Raw genomic sequence first — 20197 nt, 5'->3', positions numbered from 1 at the left:
TGTAATTTTTAATACTAAATGCGCATACGAGAAAGTACGCGAAACGGGTACGGTACGCGACTTCCCGCGACGTCCCGCGAGGAGAGACGTTTAGCGTTTGCGCGATTTCGCACTTCACGCCACGCGCGGACTCGGGGGATCTCCGCGCGTGGGCATGAACAAGTACGAGGTCGTCGGCGTCGTCGGCGAGGGCGCGTACGGCGTCGTCCTCAAGTGCAGGAACAAAGAGACCGGCGACGTCGTCGCGGTGAAGAAGTTCAAGGCGCGTCGCGGGTCGTTCGCTGCTCTCCGCGTCGCGTCCGAATCTCGGGACCCTCGCGACCCCTCGCGGGACGGCGCCGACCCCCCGCCCGCGTCGACGACGCGTCCGTCCGCTCGCGTCGACGCGACGACGTCGCCATCGATGGCATCGCGCGATGCACCGCGCGTCCTCCCCGCCCGCCTTCCCCGCGCGTCGGCCGCGCGCGCGCGTCGCCTACCCGACGCCGAAGCGGACGGATCCTCATCCTCCCCCCCCCCTCCCATCCATCGCCACCCCTCGCGGCCTCCTCGTCCGACAGGAGAGCGACGACGACGAAGCGGTGAAGAAGACGACGCTGCGAGAGGTCAAAGTGCTTCGCTCGCTGGAGCATGAGAACGTCGTCAGCCTCAAGGTGCGCGTCGACGCGAGCGCGCGCGACGTCGCGACGACGCGGACGCCGGCGTTGACCGAGCGCGGCGCGGTGCCCTCTTTTCGCTCGTCGCGACCCGACCCGCTCGCCTCCCCGCGCCTCCCCGCGCCGTCCTCACGCCGTCGACCCCGTCGCCGCCGCGCGCGTCTCGTCTCATCTCGCAGGAAGCGTTCCGGAGGAAAGGCAAGCTGTACTTGGTGTTCGAGTACGTAGAGAAGAACCTCCTCGAGGTTTTAGAAGAGCGCCCCGGCGGGTTGTCCCCGGACACGACGCGGCGATACGTGTGGCAGCTCGCGCGCGCGGTCGCGCACTGCCACCGCCTCGGGATCGTCCACCGCGACATCAAACCCGAGAACCTTCTCGTGAACCCGCGGTCGGACCGCGCGAACGCGCTGAAGCTGTGCGATTTCGGGTTCGCGCGTCCGCTGCGCGCCAAGGCTGGGCGGGCGGCTTCGCCTTTGACGGATTACGTCGCGACTCGGTGGTACAGAGCGCCGGAGTTACTCCTGGGGTCGACGTCGTACGGGTTCGAGGTGGACGCGTGGGCGATCGGGTGCATCATGGGCGAGCTCATCGACGGGCAGCCGCTTTTTCCGGGCGAGAGCGACGTGGACCAGCTGTACGTCATTCAGAAGGCGATGGGCGGGCTGACGAAGTCGCAGACGAGCGATTTTTTACGGAATAAGCGGTTCGCGGGTCTGAAGTTCCCGGACATGTCCACCCCGGACGGGATCGAGAGGAGGTACGCGGGGAAGTGCTCGAACAAGGGCATGGCGTTCATGAAGGCCACGCTCGCGATGGACCCGAAAGAGAGGCTGACGTGGCACGGGATGCTGACGCACCCGTACTTCCAAGGCTGCGAAGGGTTCGATCCGGACTTACCCAAGCAGAAGCCCGCGGCGGCGGCGGCGGCGGCGATCGCGACGGAGCGACCGAGCGGCGCGGGGAAGCACGGGCGCGGCGCGGGCGGGAAGAAGCCGCACGTGACCTCTAGCGCGGCGGCGGCGGCGGCGGCGGTGGTCTCCCCGCTCGAGCGCGCGCGGCTCGCGAAGATTGCGATGGAGGAGGAGGAGGAGAAGCGCCGGCGGCGCGCGAGAGAAAACGCGGCGCGGCTGCAACGCGAACGCGAAAAGGAGGAAAAGGAAGCGATAGCGCGCGAGAACGAGGCGAGACGCGCGCGCGAGAAGGCGAGGGAAGACCTCGAGAAGGAAGCGCGGCGCGCGAGGGAGCGACGCGAGCGCGAGGCGCGCGAGCGCGCGGAGCGAGAGCGCGCGGAGCGAGAAGAACGAGAGTTTAAAGCCGCGGAGGCGCGCGAGGCGGCGCGGGCGTTGGAGCGCGAGGAGCGCGCCGCCGCCGCGCGCGAGGCGGTCGCGCTGTCCGAGCGGTACAACAACACCAACACGGAGAGTGGCGTCGCGTCGGCGTCGTACGTCTCCGCGGCGCCGAATCACGGCGCGCGCGCGTCGGAAGGAGGAAGCCGCGGGCGCGTCGGACCAGGCGCGACCCGACGAGGCGCCAATAGCCCGGAGCTGGACAACGCGCCCTCCCTGCCGAGGATACACGACCGGCGCGCGGGCGCGCCCGCGCCCGGCGGCGCGCGCCGCGCGTCGCAGCAGCAGGATCTGCTCCTCCAAGCGTACGGCGGCGGCGTGACCGGCGCGCGGCTCGGCGGCGGGCACTCGGGTGCGTTCTATACACTGGTCCCCATACGACCGCGTTGGCGTGGTGAACGCCGTTTCTGAAGGACTTTTGCCGTCGTGTCTCTCCGCCCACCCCTTCCTTTCAATCCCCGCCCGCGACGCCTTTCAACTCCAACTGACGCCTATGAACTCCACCCCGACGTTCGCTTGTATAGAACGGCACTCGGAGACGTCCGTCCGCGGCGCCGGCGCGGCGCGACACGCGCCCGCGGACATGATGGCGAGCGGCCGCCGCATCGACCCGACGCCATCCTATCGCATCGGCGGCATCAGCATCAGGCACCCGGGCGGCGCGGGCGTCGGGTCGTCGTCCAGCGGGTCGTCCGTGTACGCGGAGCGGCCGTCGCAGAAACTCCCGCCGCCGCGCCGCGCGGGCGCGCTTCCGGACCTCGCGAACGGTCGCCCGTCGAACCACAGCAGACTCCCCGCGATCAACGGCGCGACGACCCGAGACCGAGACCGAGACCGAGGCGGCGGCGACGCGTCCTCCGGGACGGGCGGGTTCGACAAGTCTAAGTACGCCGTCCAGGCGATACCGAGCTTCGACGGCGGGCGGCGCCGCGGCGTCGCGCCCGGGTTTTCCTTCGGCGGCGGCGGCGGCGACCGGGATCCGTTCGGCGCGACGTCGCCGATGCGCGACGCGACGGATAAGATGGCGGGGTTGGGCGTGCAGGGCGTTGGGGGGCGCGCGGGGGGGAGGAGGGTGGGCGGGGGAGGAGGGGGGACGTGGAGGTGAGACGGACGGACCCCCGGGGACGCGTTGACCGAGTCTGGTTGAATGAAAAACTCGCCAGACCAGTACGTGTAGTAGCAGTGCAAGAGAGACGAACGTTGTTGCGCTCGAAAAGAACGGACCTCTCCTGACGACTCGTCGCCGCGCCCTCGCACGCTCGCGCGCGACGACATGACTTTCGTGACCGTCGCCACACCCCGAGTGCGGTGACGCGCGCGATGAACCGCCCGCGCGGCCGGGCGGCGGCGTCCACGCCGAGCCCCGCGGGTCGGACGTCGCGAGCGAATGAAGCGGGCGAGATCGACGAGGCGTCAACGTCGGCCGACGCGCCGGTCACGCCGTCGCAGCTTCCGATGTCCGCGCTCCCCGCGAACTTCGCGGACATTGACCCCGCGTTCTTAGAAGCGATCGGCAAGGAGGAGCGAGCGAAGCTCAAGGCGCAGTATCGACGCGCGGGCAGGAGCGTCCGGACGCCGCGCCGGACGGACGGCGTCGGAGGAGGCGCGACGACCGCGAGCGCGTTCACCTCCCCGGGAGACGTCGGCATCGCGAGCTTCTTCAACGACGTCGGCGCGAGGGTCAAGCTCGCCGCGGACGAGGTCGGCACGAGGGTCGGGTTCGGCCGCCTCCTCGGCCGCGGCGAGGACGCGTCGCCGTCGACGCCGAACCCAACAAACGCCGCGGCCTCGACGGTCACGGCGCTGACGCCGACGACGTCGCGCGGCGACGTGGACGAGAGCAGGCTCGGGACGATTCGCTCGCGCACGGAGCACTTCGCGCGGCTGCGCGCGACCGCGGCGTTCATTCGCGAGACGGAAGCGAGAGTCCGCGCGGAGGACGCGCGGAGGGAGACCGAGGAAGGGCTCACGGTGATGCAGTCCCCGGACGCGAACGGCGTCGTGACGTACACGTCCACGCCGGCGTCGCGCGGGCGGCGGCGGCGGGCGACGGACGCGACGACGAAAAACGCGCCGCCGCCGCCGCCGAGGGCGACGGAGCAGCCCTCGGAGACGTTCGTGAGCATCTGCGACGCCGCGGAGAAGCTCGCGTCGTCGCGACGCGCGATCGAGACGTCGCTCATGCCGCAGTACTACGCGTTCGTGAACTCGTTGCGAGAGTCCGCGGCGGCGGCGGCGGAAAACGAAGACGACGAACAGCTCCAGACGAACGTGGAGACGCACCTCGCGACGTTGCTCCTCGTCGAGACGGAGCTCCAGAGCGAGATGAAGCGCTTAAAAACGAACCACTTGAAAGCTGTCGTCTTGCGCGCGAAGCCGGACTGCGCGCACGAGGCGAGTCTGAAGAAGAACGTCGCGTACGCGTACCAAATCGCGAGGACGGATCTCAGCGCGCAGTTTAAACGCGCGAGGGACTCGGTGAGCGAGATGCTGAAAGGGAACGCCGCCGCGAAGGTCGTGTCCACGCAGCGCGTGCTGCGGGCGTCGGACGCCGCGTACGACGAGCTGGAGAGGTTTTATAAGACCACGGTGAGGCTCCGAGGGGAGTTTTTAGGACACCCCGGGATGCGGGAGGGCGGCGAGGCGGGCGCGGGCGTTCGCGTCGCCGCCGCCGCGCGGGAAGCGGCGCTCGCGACGCGCGCCGCGCTCAGGCACTGCTTCCACGAGACGACGATCATCAAGCACGGCGGCGCGGGAGCGCGCGCGGGCGCGGGTTTAGGCGCGAACGAAGTCCCCGAGGGCGTGGAGGAGTCGTGGCGCGCGCACATCGCGTCTCTGGACGAGGAGCTGTCGTCGGCGCGCGTCGGCGCGAGGTCGGGGGCGTCGTCCCCGGCGACCAGCGTCGCGTCCACGCCGCGGCGCGGGAATAGTCCCGGCACCGACGGCGATGCTCCGAGCGTCGTCGTCGTCTCCACCGCGCCCCCCCCCGCCGAGATGGCGTCCGCGGCGTTAGAGCAGCTCCGAGGCGCGCTGCGCAACGCGATCGACGCGGTAGAGGAGGCGACGAGGGCGTGCGCGTCGCTCGCCGCCGCCGCGTCGACGGATGCTCTCGGGAACGTCGTCGACGAGGTAACGCTCCATGCGGCGCCGTTAGGGTACCGCCGGACGACGACGCACCTCGTCCCCGTGAAGGACAAGACCGCGGCGCTGTTCCACGCGCTGACGGTGATCGTGGACGGCGAGCGAAGAGGAGGAGGAGGAGGGGGGAACGGCGGCGGCGGCGGCGGCGGCGCGCGGGGGAGAAACGCGAGGACGCCGCCGTCGACGCGTCGGACGTCGCCGAGCCGCGTCGCGCGCGGCGGCGGCGCGGCGGCGGGCGCGGGCGCGGCGGGCGACGCCGCCGCGGGCGCGAACAAGCTCGCGAGGATGTTCGGTCGTCTGTTCGGCAGAGGGAAGGACGAGGACGCGGGCGTGGCGCGCGGGAGAAGCGCTGGGTACGACGCGATCGCGAGCAGACGCGCCGAGCGGCGAGGCGGTCGAAACTGATTTAGAACATACTGTAGCAGGGCGAATCTTCGCGCGTTGCATGCATCACAACCTATCGTAGCGCGAACGCGGAAGAAACTCACGAGATCCGCCCGGCGTCGGCGTTCGCGTCGCGTCGCGTCGCGACCGACCGATCGCGACTTACGCGGAGAACCCGCCGGACGCGCCGATGCTGCGGTTCACGGTCCACACGCGAATGAGGCAGTCGGTGTAGCCCGTGAAGAGGGTGCCGCCGTCCGCGGACCAGTTCAGGGACGTGCAGAACGGCGGGATGGACTTCTTCCCGACCGGGGGGAACTCCGGGTGAAGCTCGTCCACGATGGACTTGGACTCGAGATCCCAGATCTTCACGCACGATTGCGTCGCCGCGCACAGCCAGTACCGGTTCGGGGAGAAGCACAGGGCGTAGATGATGTCCCCGGCGTCGAGAGTGTACAGACGCTTCCCTTCCGCGAGATCCCACAGCATCGCGACGCCGTCCTTCCCGCCGGACGCGCAGAGAGACCCGTCGGGCGACACCGTCACCGTGTTGATGTACCCCGTGTGCCCGACGAGGTTCGTGCGAAGCTTGCAGTTGGTCAGGTTCCAAACCTTGACGAGCTTGTCCCAGCCGCCGGACACGATGATCGGGTTCGACGTCACCGGGGAGAACCTCACGCACGACACCCACTCGGTGTGGCCCTCCTGCTCCTGGATCGTGTACTTGCACTCCCCGAGCGTGTTCCACAGCTTGATCGTCTTATCGCGCGAGCCGGAGACGATCTGGCGGTTGTCCACGGAGAACGCCACGGAGAGCACATCCTTGCCGTGCCCGACGAAGCGCCTCGTCGTGGAGCCGGTGTTCAGGTCCCACAGGCGGAGCGTGCCGTCCCACGACCCGGAGAGCGCGAACTGGCCGTCGCTGGAGATGACGACGTCCTGGACGAAGTGCGAGTGCCCGCGGAGGGATCGGAGCGGGTACCCGTAGTTGCCCTCCTCGCGCGTGAGCGTCCATAGGATCACGGTCTTGTCTCGGGAGGAGGACAGGAGCATGTCCGAGTTGTCGAGCGGGCACGCGAGGGAGGTGACCCAGCCCTCGTGCCTGCGGCGGAGAGAGAGAGAGAGAGAGAGGTGCGATGAGACGGTCAGCGGCGTGCGCGATCGAGGGGAGGGAGGAGGGTGTTTTCCAATCGATCGATCCCTTCAAACCCTAGAACGAAAAAAGCGCGGACGCGTTCGCGCGGACGGAGACGCGAGGAGACGCGAACGAGGCGAGATGACGCACCCTTTGAGGGTACCGCGGAGGTTAAGCGACTCAGCCATCGTGTCGTTACTAGTTTCTGCGTGTCGCGACGGTGCGTCAGCGAAAGAGGGCGAGGTCACGGCGGGGGGTTCGGGTTAAGAGGCATCAATCATTCAGAACGCACTCTGCTGAGAAAAAAGTAAAATAAGTTGGGTCCCCCAACAGGTTACAGATGCCGCGCGGAGTCCGACAAATAGACTACGAGTCACTCCACCCACGCTCAGACGGCGTCCGCGCCGCGAGGCGACGACACCTCGCGTCCGCGACGTCGTATCGCAACGCGGCGACGTTCGCGGTGGGGACGTTCCGGTCTCAAGGCGCGCGCGGCGCGCACGGCGAGTCGGCGTCTCACGCGAGGAGGAGGAGGAGCGCGATCGTCTGCTCGTAGAAAAAACGCGCTCGTGGCTCACAGCTGGCGAGGAGGAGTCGAGAGGTCGGGTCGGGAGGCATCCGAGTCATGGCGTTCACGACGTTCAGCCTCGTCGGCAACGGCCTGCTGCTGATCTTAATCTTCGGTCTGGTACGTCGCGAGGGATTCGCGTGGATGCGGCTCGGAGGCGGCGACTCCTCCCCCTCCCCGCCCCCGCGACGCCGCGTCCGCGGCCGATCGAATATTTTCACGATGCGCGAGAGACGTCCACCTATCTAGCCCCCATCGCTCACCCCCCATCGCTCACCCCCCACCCTCCACCCTCCACCCACCCTCCCCACCAGGCCGCGCAAGTCGACCTCCTCGAGTTCAGAGAGAGGTTCAAGAAACCCGTCGGGATATGCATCGGCCTCGTGTGCCAGTTCCTGTTCCTCCCCCTCGCCGGCTTCTGCTGCGTGAAGATCTTCTTCGCGGACAACCCCGTCTACGGCGTCCCTCTGCTCGTCACCGTGAGCTCGCCAGGGGGCTCGTACAGCAACTGGTGGTGCTCTCTGTTCAACGCGGACCTGCCGCTGTCCATGGCGATGACGACCGCGAGCTCGCTGCTCGCGGTCGTGGCTCTGCCCGTGAACATCTTGGTCTACATCACGCTCGCGTACCCGGACGCGGGCGACGTCGTGTTGGACTGGGGCGGCCTCTTCCTGTCGCTGGGCGTCGTCGTGGTCGGGATCTGCGGCGGGCTGTACGTCGGCCAGAAGAAGGACGAGTGGCGTCCGAACTTGAACAAGATCGGGAACACCGCGGGCGTGGCGCTGATCTTCTTGGGGCTGTTCTTCTCGTCCAACTCGTCGTCGCCGATTTGGGCGCGCGACTCCAACTTTTACGCCGGCACGACGTTGCCGTGTCTGTTCGGTCTGGTCCTCTCTCTCGCGTTCGCGTACGCGTGCCGGCTGCCGAAGCCGCAGTGCCTCTCCGTCACGATCGAGACGTGCTATCAAAACACCGCGATCGCGCTCGCGGTGATCCTCGCCTCGTTCAGCAACGACGACGCGGCGTTGTGCGCGGAGTTCGGATACGCCGCGGATGAGAAGTGCGACGTCGTCGGCGCCGCCGCGGGGGTGCCGACGTTCTACCAGGTCGTGCAGGTGATATCGCTGGCGATCGTGTGCTTGAGCGGGTGGAAGAGTAACTGGACGTACGCCCCGAGGAAGCACTCGTTCTGGAAGATCCTCACGAGTAACTACCAGCCCGTCGCCGGGGTGGAGGACGACGCGAGGAGCGACGGGACGGACCGCCTCTCGCACGGCGGTCCGACGGGGTCGTTCCTCATGGACAGCGCGTCGAGGCAGTTATCGCGCGCCAACTCGAGGGCGAACTCGCGCGCGAACTCGAGGCAGGTGTCGCTGTTCGGGGACGAGTACAACGGCGTGGATTTCACGGATTTAGGGAGCCCCGAGGCGCTGAGTCGATCGCACGCGGAGCGGATGCGGATGCGAAAGGAGCGGCGAACGAATTCGCGCAGCGGCGGCGGGAGCGGATCGTTCGGTCGCGGCGGGACGCGATCGACGTTGGAGGCTGCCGCCGCGCGGCTCTCGGAGACGGGCGCGGGTGGGGGTGGAGGGGGCACGCCGAGTGGGGTAACGCCCGGGAAGGGGAAGGAGAAGGGAAAGAAGAGAGACGCGCGTCGGAGTCTGTCGCTCACGGAGCTAGACGTGGAGCTCGGCGAACCGATCCCGGAGTCGCCCGTCGCGTCCCCGGAGACCGCCGCATCCCCGGAAGCGGCGGGGAAGGGGAAAGGGAAGGGAAAGGGGAAGGGAAAGTGACGAACGAACGCGTCGCACGATAGCTCATTCATTCATTCATCGAAATCAACGCGATGCGCCGCGCTCGGCGGAGAGTTCACGACGCGCGCGCGGGCTCACTGCGCCGCCGCGGCTTCGCCTCCCTCGCTCTCGCTCTCGCTCTCCTCCTTCTTCGCGTTTATGATCTCGACGATCACCGGCACCAAGGATAAGACGATGATCCCGATCACGGTCAGCGCGAAGTTTTCCTGCACCGCGGGTATCTGCCCGAAGAAGTACCCCATGGACATGAAACTGCATATCCACACCGCGGCGCCCATGACGTTGTACGTGAAAAACGTCGCGTACGTCATGTTCGCGACGCCGGCGACGAACGGCGCGAAGGTTCGGACGATTGGAAAAAACCGCGCCATGACGACCGTTTTCCCGCCGTACTTTTCGTAAAACTTCTTCGTCTTCTCGACGTACTCTTTCTTAAACACCTTCGGGTACTTCACCATGAAGTTCGCCCCCGCCCAGTTCCCGACGCCGTAGTTGACCGCGTCGCCGAGCACGGCGGCGGAGAACAGCATCGCCATCGTGAGCGGGAAGTTCAACGCCCCGGACGCGCCGAGGGCTCCGGTCGCGAAGAGAAGCGAGTCCCCCGGCAGGAACGGCGTGACGACCAGACCGGTCTCGCAGAAGACGATCGCGAAGAGGATCGCGTACGCGATCGTGCCGTACGACGCGAACATCCCGGCGAGGTGCTTGTCGAGGTGGAGGACCCACCCGATGGCTTTCTTCCACATCGGCTCCGACGATGCCGCGACGACCGCCTTCTTCGCGGCCGCGAGCGCGATGTCGGGAAACACGAGCGCCGTCACCGCGCACGCGACCGCGGCGAGCGCGGCGGCTTTGAGTATCTTCGACAGGATCGGGTGGTCGCTCGTCGTGGACGCGTTTTCATCCATCGCGACGACGGGCGCTTCGAGGGATTCCACGCGCTCGCGCCTCGCGTCGCACGCGTCGCCTCTCGCGGCCGCGACGACGGTCGCGACGCGGCGCGACGCCGCGAGCGTCGTCGCGCTCGACCGCGTCATCGCGGGTGAGACCCGCCGCGACGGCGTGACGGCCATCGCCGCGGGCGACGTCGCGCGGCGCGCGACGCGCGGGGCGACGATCCGGGGGCCCGCCGCGACGCCAGACGTCATCGTCGACACCGGAACGGGCGTGCTGTATCGATAGCGCGACGAACGGGGACGCGACGCGACGAGGGCGCGGCCGCGCGGGAGCGAGGACCGGGACGACGCGCTCGCTGAGAGCTCGACGAGACGACGACGGCGGCGACGACGACGACGACGCGGCTGGCGACTGCGGCCGCGCGATGGCGCGCGACGACGTTGAGGGTTAGGGCGCGGTGCCACGTCGGAGGGAACGAGACGCCGCGAACGAACGCTCTTCTTCGCGCGAGTTTTCGTCCCCTTTTGAACGGGGACGCGCGAAGGCGTCTTCACTCGACGACGCGCGGATCCCCGCGCCTCGTCGCCCGCGATGGCGTCCGCGTGCCCGGGGCTCGTGCTCGCGCGCGGATGCGCCGCGTCGAGATCGCGCGACGCGACGGCCTCGCGAGCGCGACGCGCGGGTCTCGACTCTGATGAGAGATCTGGTGCCGACCGCGCGTCGTTGTTACGTTCTCGATCGTCTTCGCGACGATCAGCTTCCGCGCCGTCGCGATGGTGGACGCGCGCCTCGAGCACGCGATTCTTCGTGTTCGCCGCCGCCGACGGCGGCGGCCGCGGCGGCCGCGGCGGAGGACGCGGAGGACGCGGCGGCGGATCCGGATCATCATCTTCCAGCGCGGGCCATGGCTCGAGACCGAACGTCGCGCGCGCGCGAAGGAAACGCGCGCCGCCGCCGCCGCCGCCGACGGACTCCGCCGTCCGCCCCGCGGCGACGCGCATTCGCGTCGGCGTCAAGCAGTCGACGGCGTCGAGATCCGAGAGACCCGTCGAGGAGGACCAGGCTTTTGGGCCCTCCGCGACGCTCTCCGCGGCGGCGCGGCGAGACCCGAAGGTCGCCGCGGAGGAGCGCGCCAAACTTTGGGCGCGGCTCGGCGCGAAGACGAACGCGAACAAGCGGTCGTCTTCCGGGTCTTCCGGGTTCAAGCACCTCCTCGAGGACGCGCGCGGTGCCCCGGACGCCGCGTCGGACGACGCGACGAAGCGAGGCAGCGGAAGGTCCGGCACGCGGCAGCGCGGCGAGAGCCGAAACGTTTTACGCGTCGGGTACGCAGCGCACCGCGTAAAGTACGCCAAGGCGCTCAGGTGCGTTCTATCTCACACTGGTCCCCATACGACCGCGTTGGCGTGGTGGACGCCGATCCTTAAGGGCTTTGCCCGTCGCATCTCTCCGCCCACACCTCGCTTTCAACGCCCGCCCTCGGCGCCTTTCAACTCCGTTTCTGACGCCTTTCAACTCCACCCCGACATCGCTTTGTATGGAATGGCGCTCAGGGTCGAGCTCGAGGAGGAGATGACGCGCGCGAAGGAGCGTCTGGTGACGTGGGATAACGATCGGCTCCGGAGGGAGGGGTACGCGCTTTTCGGTCTGTCCGCGATGCGCGAAGGGGTGTTACAGAGGGACGTCGTCGTGCGGCTGTTGGTGCCGCGCGGGGGGGGCGACGGAAACGGCGGTCGAGGCGGCCCGCCGCTCGGCGCGGAGCTGCCGTTCCACCGGTTCGCGCAAGGGGACGTCGTGTCGCTCGTTGAAGGGTCCGAGCACGACGTCGCGGGCGCGAACAGCGTCCAGGGCGTCGTCGTCGAGCGCGCGATGCACTTTCTGAAGATCGCGATCGACGAGGAGGACGAGCTCAAGGTGTTGAACGCGTCGAAGATTCGCGTGGATCTGAGGTGCGTTCTATACACTGGTCCCCATACGACCGCGTTGGCGTGGTGAACGCCGTTCCTTAAGGACTTTTCCTGGCGTTTCTCTCCGCCCAGGGTCCCTCGCTTTCAATCCCCGCCCGCGACGCCTTTCAACTCCACCTGACGCCTTTGAACTCCACCCCGACAATCGCTCGTATGGAACGACCCTGAGCGCGAACACGATCTCGCACGACCGCGCGCTCGCCGCGCTCGTCGCGTTCTCCGAGGCTGGGGGGATGCCAGACTTCGCGAAGACGACCGCGGGGACGCGGCTGTCCACGACCGGGTACGCGCCGTTGCAGCGCGCGCTGATCGGCATCCCCGACGGCGGCGGGGACTTGGAGTCCATCGCGTCGCCGCCGCCGCCGTGGGGCGCGAAAAACGCGACGCCGGGCGGGTTGAAGCCTCTCCTCGCGTCGAAGACGAGCGTCGGGTCTCTGAACCCGTCGCAGCGCGCGGCGGTGAACGCCGCGCTGTCGCGCACGCTCACGACGTGGCAAGGCCCGCCCGGGACGGGGAAGACGCGGACGCTGATGGCGTTCATCGAGTCCGTCGTCGCCGTCGCCGCCGCGCGGGGCGTCCTCAAACGCGGCGGCGACGACGACGGCAAAGCCGGCGGCGGGCCGGTCGTCCTCGCGTGCGCGGCGAGCAACGTCGCGGTGGACAACATCGTCGAAGGGCTCGTGAGACCGCCGGGCGGCGGCAAGGGTAGCGGCGGGATGCGCGTCGTCAGGCTGGGGTCGCCCGCGAAAGTCCAGCCGTGGCTTCTCGCGACGACGTTGGGCGCGCAGGCGCGTCCCGTACCTACACTGGTCCCCGTACGACCGCGTTGGCGTGGTGAACGCCGTTTCTTAAGGACTTTACTTCCCGGCGTCTCTCTCCGCCCAGGGTCCCTCGCTTTCAACGCTCGACCTCGATGCGTTTCAACTCCATCTGACGCGCCCCCGAACTCCCTCGCAGGCGGCGCTCACGACGCCCGGGAAGAAAGCCGCGGCGCTGCGACTCGCCGCGCGCGGGGACCTCTCCTCGCGCGGCACCGCGGCTCGCAGGCAAGCCTTCGCGCTCGAGAAAGCCGCGAGCGCGCTCGTGCTGTCCCGCGCGGACGTCGTCTGCGCGACGTGCGTCGGCGCCGGGGACGACCTCTTGGAGGGGTTCACGTTTCGCGTCGCGTGCGTGGACGAGGCGACGCAGTGCACCGAACCCGCGGCGTTGATACCGCTGACGAAAGCGCTGAGCGGCGTGCTCGTCGGCGACGCGCGGCAGCTCCCGCCGACGGTCGTGAGCCGCGACGCGTCCGACGGGGGGCTGGGCGTGAGCTTATTCGAGCGGCTCGAGCGGCTGGGTATGCGTCCGATGCTGCTGGATAGGCAGTACCGCATGCATCCGGACCTCGCGACGTTTCCGAGCGGCGCGTTTTACGGCGGCAAGGTGGCGTCCGAGCCGACGGCGGCGACGCGGCCGTCCCCTGGCGGGGTCGCGTGGCCGGCGTCGGGCGGTAAGGCGGGCGCGACGTCGCCGCTGGTGTTCGTCGAGGTGGACGGCGGCGAAGAGCGCCGCGCCCCGGACGGGGTGTCGCTGTACAACGAAGAGGAGGCGAAGGTCGCGGTCGAGATCGTGACGCGTCTCCTCGCGGCGCGCGGCGCCAGCAGCGCCGGCGGCGGCGTCGCGCCCGTGGGCGGGCCCGGGGACGTCGGCGTCATCGCGCCGTACGCCGCGCAGGTCCGGGTGTTACAGGAGCGGTGGGCAGCGAAGCTCCGCGGCGGCGGCGGCGGGGGAAAAAACGTCGGCGAGACTCCCTCCGTCGACGACTTCGATCGCTTCGCCGCCGACGAGGGCATCAAGCTCACCGCGAAAGAGCGCGCGATGGCGTCGTCTTCCGCGTCTTCGAACCAGCCCCCGCCGTCCGCGCGCGAGCTCGAGATTCACTCCGTGGACGGGTTCCAAGGCCGAGAGAAGGAGGTCATCGTGTTGTGCACCGTTCGCGCCAACGCGGCAGGGAAGCTCGGGTTCGTGTCCGACGACAGGCGATTAAACGTCGCCATCACGCGCGCGAAGCGAGGGCTGATCGTCCTCGGGCGCCGCGAGACGCTGAGTAGCGACGAGACGTGGCGGGCGTGGTTTCGGTGGGTGGAGAAGCGAGGGTTGATCGTGCGCTCGAGCGAGCTGTTGCGAGACGGCGAGTAGAAGAAGCAGCTTGCTTTGAGTCTGTCTGGTCTCGTTCAGTTCTGTTGTTACTCCGCTAGATCCGCCCTGCCGGTCCAGTCCTGTTCCTAAACGAGTTCTCGGACGCGTCCGTCGCTCGCGCGTCAGTCGTCGTCGGCGCCGCGGTGGCGCGGAGCGCCCTCCCCGCCGCCGCCAACCTCCTCTCGCGCGCCCGCGACCGCCGCGATGTCCCTCGAGGTGTTCCAACGCATACACCACGCGCACGACGCGCCCATCACGCGCGTCACCTACGACGCGCACGAGAACACGATCTCGAGCGGGGATGAGCGCGGCGTCGTCAAGACCCATCACGCGCGCAACGGCGAGCTCGCGCACGCCGTCGACGCGCACCGAGGGCACGTCACCGCGCTGTGCTGGTGTGAGTCGCGTCGATGCCTCGTCTCCGGCGGCGTCGACGGCACCGTCGCGGTGTGGTCGGACAGGGGTAAGCTCGCGCAGCGCGTCGATTTGCGCCGAGGACCCATCGCGTCCATCGGCTTCGGCGAGCGCCGCGCGTTCGTCGCCGTCGGCGGGCTCGACGGCGCGCTGCACCTGTACGTCCTCGCGAGAGAGCCCAAAGAGCCCGCGGGCGCGGAGGAGGCGGCGACGAAACGCGCGGCGCCGGCGCTCGCCAAGGTGGCGTCCATCGTCGACGTCCACGCGGACGCGATATCCGCGTGCGTGTTCTCTCGCGACTGCAACAAGCTCTTCACGGCGTCGCACGACCGCTCCATCGCGGTGTTCCCTCGCGTCTCCTCCGCGGACCCGCGTCGGGACGTCGCGAGGCGTCTGAACGCGCACGACGCGGCCATCACGCAGCTGGACTTGGACGCGGAGAACAACTGGCTCGTCACGGGCGGGATGGACGGCGCGACGAAGGTGTTCACGACGGAGGGGAAGCCGCTCGCGAGTTACCGCGACGACGCGATCGACCACGTCGTCGCGAGTTTCTACCAGCCCGCGAGCGCGACGTACTGGAGCTTGGGCGGCGGCGGCGAGCTCGCGGTGTTCGATCCGAAGACGCCGATGAACGTCACGGAGCTGCTGCGTCGGACGTCGCGATTCGCGGAATTTCCAGTCGTCGGGTTGACGCAATCCCCGGACCATCCCGGGGTCGTGTTGGGCGTGATGCGCTCGCGCGCGAAGCACGATCTCGTCGCGTGGCGCTATAACCCCTCCGCGGCGTTCCGGGTGTACGGCGACGCGCACGACGATTGGATCGAGCGTCTCGTCGTCGTCCCGTCCAAGCCCGGAGAGCCCGAGGAAATATGCAGCGCGTCTTGCGACGGCGGCGTGAAGCGGTGGAGGAGCGCCGGCGGCGACGCGACGTCCACGGACGCGATGAGCGTGTTCGAGGAACTCAGGGGGCACCGCGGCGCGGTGCTGTGCGCGACGTACTGCGACAGTTTAGGCGTCCTCGTCACGGGCGGGGAGGACGGGACGGTTAGACTGTTCGAGATTCGCGACCGCGGGCTCGAGGGCGAGGTCGCGCACAGTCACGTCGCGCGCGGCGTGGACGGCGACGGCGACGCGGAGGACCTGTCTGGGAGCGACCGCGAGTACGGCGGCGACGTGGACTCGGAAGATGAAACGTCAACCGCCGCCGCCGCGACCTCCGCCGGGGTCGTCGCGAAGTGGGACGCCCGGTCCACGGCGTCGGAGGCGAAGCGCAACTTCGACGGCGACTGGAACGAACTCAGAGGACACAGAGGGAAGGTCACCGCGGTGTGCGAGGCCGCGGAGTTCGTCCTCGTCACCGCGGGTGATGACGGCACGCTGCGGACGTGGGACCTTCGACGGCGGCGGGAGGTTCACTGCGTCGAGGACCCGCACGGGGGGGCGGAGGTGCACGCCGTCGTCGCCGGCGCGAGAGAACGCGCGGAGTTCGCGACCGCCGCCGCGGACGCGGTGGTGAAAATATGGCACGTCGACGACGAGGGTCGACGCGAGATGATGAAGGGCGAGCTCGTCGGGCACACGGACCACGTCACCGCGCTGGAGTGGTGCGAGTGGCGCGCGTTGTGGATCACGGCGTCGGACGATCACACGATTCGCCTGTGGCGCGCGGACACGCGCGCGTCGATTCGCTGCGTCAGCGTTCGAACCGAAGGCGAGGGCGTGACGACGATGACGCTGGATCCCGTGTGCGAGTGTCTCGTCGCCGCGGGGCGGGACATGAAGATCAGGGTGTTCGACGTCGATCGGTTGGAGGGCGTCGCGCGGGAAGGCGCGGACGCCGCCGCCGCGGACGCGGACGCCGACGCCGACGGCGCGGAAGTAGACGTCGTGATGGAGACCACGCAGGACGGCGTCGTCAAGGTCTCGATCGACGATCCGAAGGCGCCGCACCCGGACGACGTCTTCGGCGGCGCCGCCGTAGACGCGAACGCGGTCCCGCGGGTCGTGTACGCCGGTCACGTCGACCAGATCAAGTCCATCGTTCGCGTGAACGGAAAGTCGCAGTACGCGAGCGCGGGTTGCGATAAGACGATCCGCGCGTGGCTCGCGCCGGACCACCCCGGGCGACGCGCGGGGAAGCGGAAGGTGAAGAAGACGGCGGACGACGACGGCCTCGCGGGCGACGGCGCGAGCGCGTTCGAGCGCGAGAACCCGCTGCGACGGCCCGCGATGTTGGGGCCGAGAGACGTGGACCCGGCGCCGCCGGATGCGGACGGGTCCGAGACGCCGCGGGAGCGGCGGAGGAGAACCCCGTGGGTGGAGATGCAAAAGGAGAGAGCGCGCGAGGAGAAGGCTCATGCGGACGCGCTCGCGCGCGTGATGATGAGCTCGTTAGGAAGGAAGCTTCACGCGATCGAGGCTGAGTTCGCCGCGGAGTATCGAGAGAAGGCGAAGGCGAACACGTGACGCGTACCGCTTTGGAAAATTAACCGCGCGAGATAGACAACTAACTGCGAACGAATAGGAACTACTAGAAAGTATTACACAAACAGAGTACACATCGCGGCCGACGACGCGATTTCGCGCGCCGCTCGCGTCGCATTCAGTTCACACCAACCTTTCACACCGGTTTGATCGTCGGCACGGGCATGCACAGCCACATCTTCTCCTTCTCCGGGTCCCCCTCCCAGTCGACGACGATGTCGAGCGAGAACACGTTATCCTTCGGCAGACGCACCATGCGGTCGTCGCCCTCCTGCCAGTACATGTTCGGCTGCTGCCCGCGACTTCTCTCTTCCTCGTCCAGACCGCCGACGACGACGAACTTGAACTTGAATTCCGACCCTTGCTGGATCTGAAGCGTCACGTCCCAGGTCCCGACGCCCTCCGTGGGGTCGCCGACGGTTTTTTTGTACACCATATCCGGCGCCTCGTACGCGTTCCACTCCCCGAGCTCTCTGAGGCTGCCGCACACCCTCACGCTCTCGCCGAAGAGCGTCTTCACGTTCACGGAGAATCGCACCGGGACGGTCGCGAACGTCCCGCCGTGCAGCGCCGCGGACGCGGCCGCGACCGCTCGCGACGCCGCGGCGGCGCCGGAGTTGACGCCGCCGTCCACGTACTGATTCGGGTCGTACCGATCGTACTGAATGTCGTAAAGCTCCTCGAGCACGCGCTCTTTGAGCGTCTTCGCCGCGTCCGCGGCGTGGTAGTCCGCGTTATACGAAGCCTCGACCTCGTGCGTCTCGTGCGTCAGCAGCTCGTTCTCGATCTGCACGAGCCGCTGTAAGATTCGCGCCGAAGTCTGCGCGGTGCCGTAGTCGCGCGTCTGCACCGCCGCCGCCTCCTTGTCGATGTACCGCTGCCGCGTCGCTTGCAGATCGTTTCGGTACTGCTTCTGCGCTTGCTCCGCCTCGGAGTAGAAGTTGTCGGTGTCGTCGACGCTGTACCCGCCCTCGGGGCCGTGGCCCGGGCCCTCCCCCGCGGGCATCTGCAGTGGGCTATCGATGCGTCGACCGTACGCGTCGAGCGGCGGAGCCGCGGGCGAGTTGAGATCGAAGGGTTGGGTGAACACGTTGCCGCGCGCCTGGTGCGCCGCGCCGAGCATCGCGCCCTCGTCGTCGCGCGGATTCGGGTCGTTGTACGCGTCGTGGTCGTACGCGCGCGCGACGACGTCGTCGTCGTTGGCGCGTTTGTCGCGAAAGCGATCACGATCGCGACATTTTAATCCGTTCGATCGGAGCGCGGGGCGCGCGCGGGGGGGGGCGGCGCCGCCGAGCGCGAATCTCGACGCGCGCGTCGATCTCGACGCGAGCGATGCGGGGAGCGTCGCGATCGTCTGCATCGTGTTTCGTGGGGCGCGCGCGACGATTTGTGCCTGGATAAGCTCGGAAGCGGAACGGCTAACATCTTGAAGTCTTGTGGAGGATGACTCAGCCTGGACTGAGAAGAGTCGTATCAAACAAAAAAAGTGCATCGGTCGGTTGAAAGAGGATGCGATCAAATGTTGAAACCGAGGGATGGGTGAAAAACGCTCATCCGCGAGAGCCCGCAGAAAAAAAGTTCGTCGCCACAGCCACAGCGACGCGCGCGCGTCGCGATGGCGGTCGACGGCGAGGCGTCGGCCGACGGCGACGCCCGCGACGACGACGCGACGATGGGCGACCCTGGCGCGGGGCTCGTGCCGGCGGAAGAGGGCGAGACCCTCGCCGAGGTCGACGCGAGACCGCCGCGCGAAGCGGAGGAGGCGCCGTCGAGGGAGCACCTCTTTCTGCGCGTGCTCCTCGAGACCGGAGGGGACATTCGCGCGGCGCTGCGGCACATCCAAGACCCCGCGACGCGCGCGCGACGAGGAAGCGACGACGACGGCGAGGAGGAGGAGGAGGACGAGGACGAGGACGAGGGAAGAGGCGACGACGACGACGACGACGACGACGACGACGCCGTGGTGAACGACTTCGATCCCGCGCTGACCGCCGCGCACGCGTACCTCGGCGCGGTCGACGACGCGCGCGTCAGCGGCGGCCGCCACGAGCTCGCGCGACGCGTGGAAGAAGCGATCGCGCGCGGCGACGACGCCGCCGTGACGATCGCCATCCCGATCCTCGCGCTGGACGGCATCGTGCTCTTCCCGGGGGACACGCTCCCGGTGACGATCCCTCGAGGCGCGCGCCACTCGCGCGCGCGGCGGCTCCTCCGCGAGTGCGTCCGCGCGCCGCCGCCGCTGACGGGCTTGTTCGGCATCCTCCACCTGCATCGCGGCAGGCGGCGGTACGGCGGCGCGACCGCGATCGATCGCGTCGGGACGATCGCGGAGACGCGGCAGCTCGTCGCGGACGGCGGCGGCGGCGGCGACGGCGACGGCGGCGACGACGAGACGCAGACGGTGCGTCTCGTCGCGCGCGGCCGAATGCGTTTTCGCGTAAAAGACCCCGAGTCGTTCCGCGAGACGCTCGTGGACGCGATCGGGACGCACAGCGCGGTCGTCGCGTGCGGCCGCGTCGAGGTGGAGCTCATGCGCGAGCGGGGCGGCGACGCCATCTCGCGCGGCGGTCCCCCGCGCGGCGCGTTCGACGTCGCCGGGCGATCGATGACGGGTACCAGCCGCGCCGTGTACGACATGTTCGACGCGCGCGCGCTGACGCGGCGGCTGCACGCGTCGCCGTACTTGCGCTTGACCTTGGGCGACGCGGAGAAGCTGCCGAGGGATCCGACGGCGTTGTCGTACTGGGTCGCGTCGAGGGTGCCGTTCGCCTCGGCGGCGATTCGAAGCGATTTGCTCGCGTCCGACTCGGTCGTCGCGCGGCTCCGCGACGAGCTCGAGCTTCTGCGAAGGAGCGAGGTGGAGGACACGGTCATCGCGTGCGCGACGTGCGGCGTCGTCGTGTCTAAGCTCACGGAGCTGGTGGTGATGTCGGAGGAGGGCGCGAGCGGGTGCTTCGTGAACGAACACGGCGCGGTGCACGATTTGATCACGGTGGTGCGGGTGGAGAGCGACGCCGCGGCGACGACGGGGCGGCCGGAGACGGCGCACAGCTGGTTCCCCGGGTACGCGTGGACGATCGTGTGCTGCCGGAGGTGTTTGTCGCACCTCGGGTGGCGGTTCACGCCCGCGAATAAGGTGTCGAGGGTGCCGCGGAGAGTCGTCGAGTTGAGCGGGGCGGCGGGGGCGGGGGCGGGGGGGGCGGCGGC

General features: G+C 68.8%; 10 protein-coding genes across 10 annotated transcripts; 7 read left to right on the top strand and 3 right to left on the bottom strand.

Annotated features, from left to right (window-relative positions):
• Positions 1–154: 154 nt before the first annotated feature.
• MICPUCDRAFT_19777 (uncharacterized protein) lies at positions 155–1522 on the top strand (the record flags this gene model as incomplete). Its single annotated transcript, XM_003061172.1, has 3 exons — positions 155–273; positions 566–653; positions 836–1522. Coding segments are annotated over 3 exons (894 nt in total), but the record flags the coding sequence as incomplete, so codon positions are not given.
• Positions 1523–2495: 973 nt separating this feature from the next.
• On the top strand, positions 2496–3107 carry MICPUCDRAFT_60728 (uncharacterized protein; the record flags this gene model as incomplete). The annotated part of the gene is made up of 1 exon (XM_003061171.1): positions 2496–3107. The coding sequence occupies one exon, from the start codon at positions 2496–2498 to the stop codon at positions 3105–3107; it is 612 nt and encodes a 203-aa protein (XP_003061217.1).
• Positions 3108–3254: 147 nt separating this feature from the next.
• On the top strand, positions 3255–5548 carry MICPUCDRAFT_48090 (uncharacterized protein; the record flags this gene model as incomplete). Its single annotated transcript, XM_003061170.1, has 1 exon — positions 3255–5548. Exon 1 carries the CDS (start codon positions 3323–3325, stop codon positions 5546–5548), a length of 2226 nt encoding a protein of 741 aa, XP_003061216.1. The 5' UTR covers positions 3255–3322.
• Positions 5509–6887, bottom strand: MICPUCDRAFT_28307 (uncharacterized protein). The gene is made up of 2 exons (XM_003060906.1): positions 6813–6887; positions 5509–6629 (listed from the first exon to the last, which is right to left on the bottom strand). The coding sequence occupies exons 1-2, from the start codon at positions 6848–6850 to the stop codon at positions 5690–5692; spliced, it is 978 nt and encodes a 325-aa protein (XP_003060952.1). The 5' UTR covers positions 6851–6887; the 3' UTR covers positions 5509–5689.
• A 400-nt stretch (positions 6888–7287) lies between these two features.
• MICPUCDRAFT_48088 (bile Acid:Na+ symporter family) lies at positions 7288–9023 on the top strand (the record flags this gene model as incomplete). Its single annotated transcript, XM_003061169.1, has 2 exons — positions 7288–7350; positions 7545–9023. The coding sequence occupies 2 exons, from the start codon at positions 7288–7290 to the stop codon at positions 9021–9023; spliced, it is 1542 nt and encodes a 513-aa protein (XP_003061215.1).
• Positions 9024–9035: 12 nt separating this feature from the next.
• MICPUCDRAFT_28304 (uncharacterized protein) lies at positions 9036–9833 on the bottom strand. The gene has a single exon (XM_003060905.1). The coding sequence runs from the start codon at positions 9788–9790 to the stop codon at positions 9119–9121; it is 672 nt and encodes a 223-aa protein (XP_003060951.1). The 5' UTR covers positions 9791–9833; the 3' UTR covers positions 9036–9118.
• Positions 9834–11513: 1680 nt separating this feature from the next.
• On the top strand, positions 11514–12842 carry MICPUCDRAFT_41304 (uncharacterized protein; the record flags this gene model as incomplete). Its single annotated transcript, XM_003061168.1, has 3 exons — positions 11514–11890; positions 12078–12683; positions 12794–12842. The coding sequence occupies 3 exons, from the start codon at positions 11514–11516 to the stop codon at positions 12840–12842; spliced, it is 1032 nt and encodes a 343-aa protein (XP_003061214.1).
• Positions 12843–13249: 407 nt separating this feature from the next.
• MICPUCDRAFT_63385 (uncharacterized protein) lies at positions 13250–14131 on the top strand (the record flags this gene model as incomplete). The annotated part of the gene is made up of 1 exon (XM_003061167.1): positions 13250–14131. One exon carries the CDS (start codon positions 13250–13252, stop codon positions 14087–14089), a length of 840 nt encoding a protein of 279 aa, XP_003061213.1. The 3' UTR covers positions 14090–14131.
• A 162-nt stretch (positions 14132–14293) lies between these two features.
• MICPUCDRAFT_41303 (uncharacterized protein) lies at positions 14294–16972 on the top strand (the record flags this gene model as incomplete). The annotated part of the gene is made up of 1 exon (XM_003061166.1): positions 14294–16972. One exon carries the CDS (start codon positions 14294–14296, stop codon positions 16970–16972), a length of 2679 nt encoding a protein of 892 aa, XP_003061212.1.
• A 154-nt stretch (positions 16973–17126) lies between these two features.
• On the bottom strand, positions 17127–18482 carry MICPUCDRAFT_60721 (carbohydrate-binding module family 20 protein; the record flags this gene model as incomplete). Its single annotated transcript, XM_003060904.1, has 1 exon — positions 17127–18482. One exon carries the CDS (start codon positions 18480–18482, stop codon positions 17127–17129), a length of 1356 nt encoding a protein of 451 aa, XP_003060950.1.
• Between the last annotated feature and the right edge of the window lie 1715 nt (positions 18483–20197).

Source organism: Micromonas pusilla, assembly GCF_000151265.4.
Source record: "Micromonas pusilla CCMP1545 genomic scaffold MICPUCscaffold_9, whole genome shotgun sequence".
NCBI lineage: Eukaryota > Viridiplantae > Chlorophyta > Mamiellophyceae > Mamiellales > Mamiellaceae > Micromonas > Micromonas pusilla.
This window is presented reverse-complemented; position numbering and strand designations above follow the sequence as displayed.

Excerpts from the sequence above, each read along its gene's own strand:
- MICPUCDRAFT_28307 (XM_003060906.1), bottom strand. The coding sequence starts at position 6,850 with ATGGCTGAGTCGCTTAACCTCCGCGGTACCCTCAAAGG. Across the intron at positions 6,630-6,812 it reads CTCCGCGGTACCCTCAAAGG|GCACGAGGGCTGGGTCACCT; the intron begins GTGCGTCATCTC and ends TCTCCGCCGCAG.
- MICPUCDRAFT_28304 (XM_003060905.1), bottom strand. The coding sequence starts at position 9,790 with ATGTGGAAGAAAGCCATCGGGTGGGTCCTCCACCTCGACAAGCACCTC.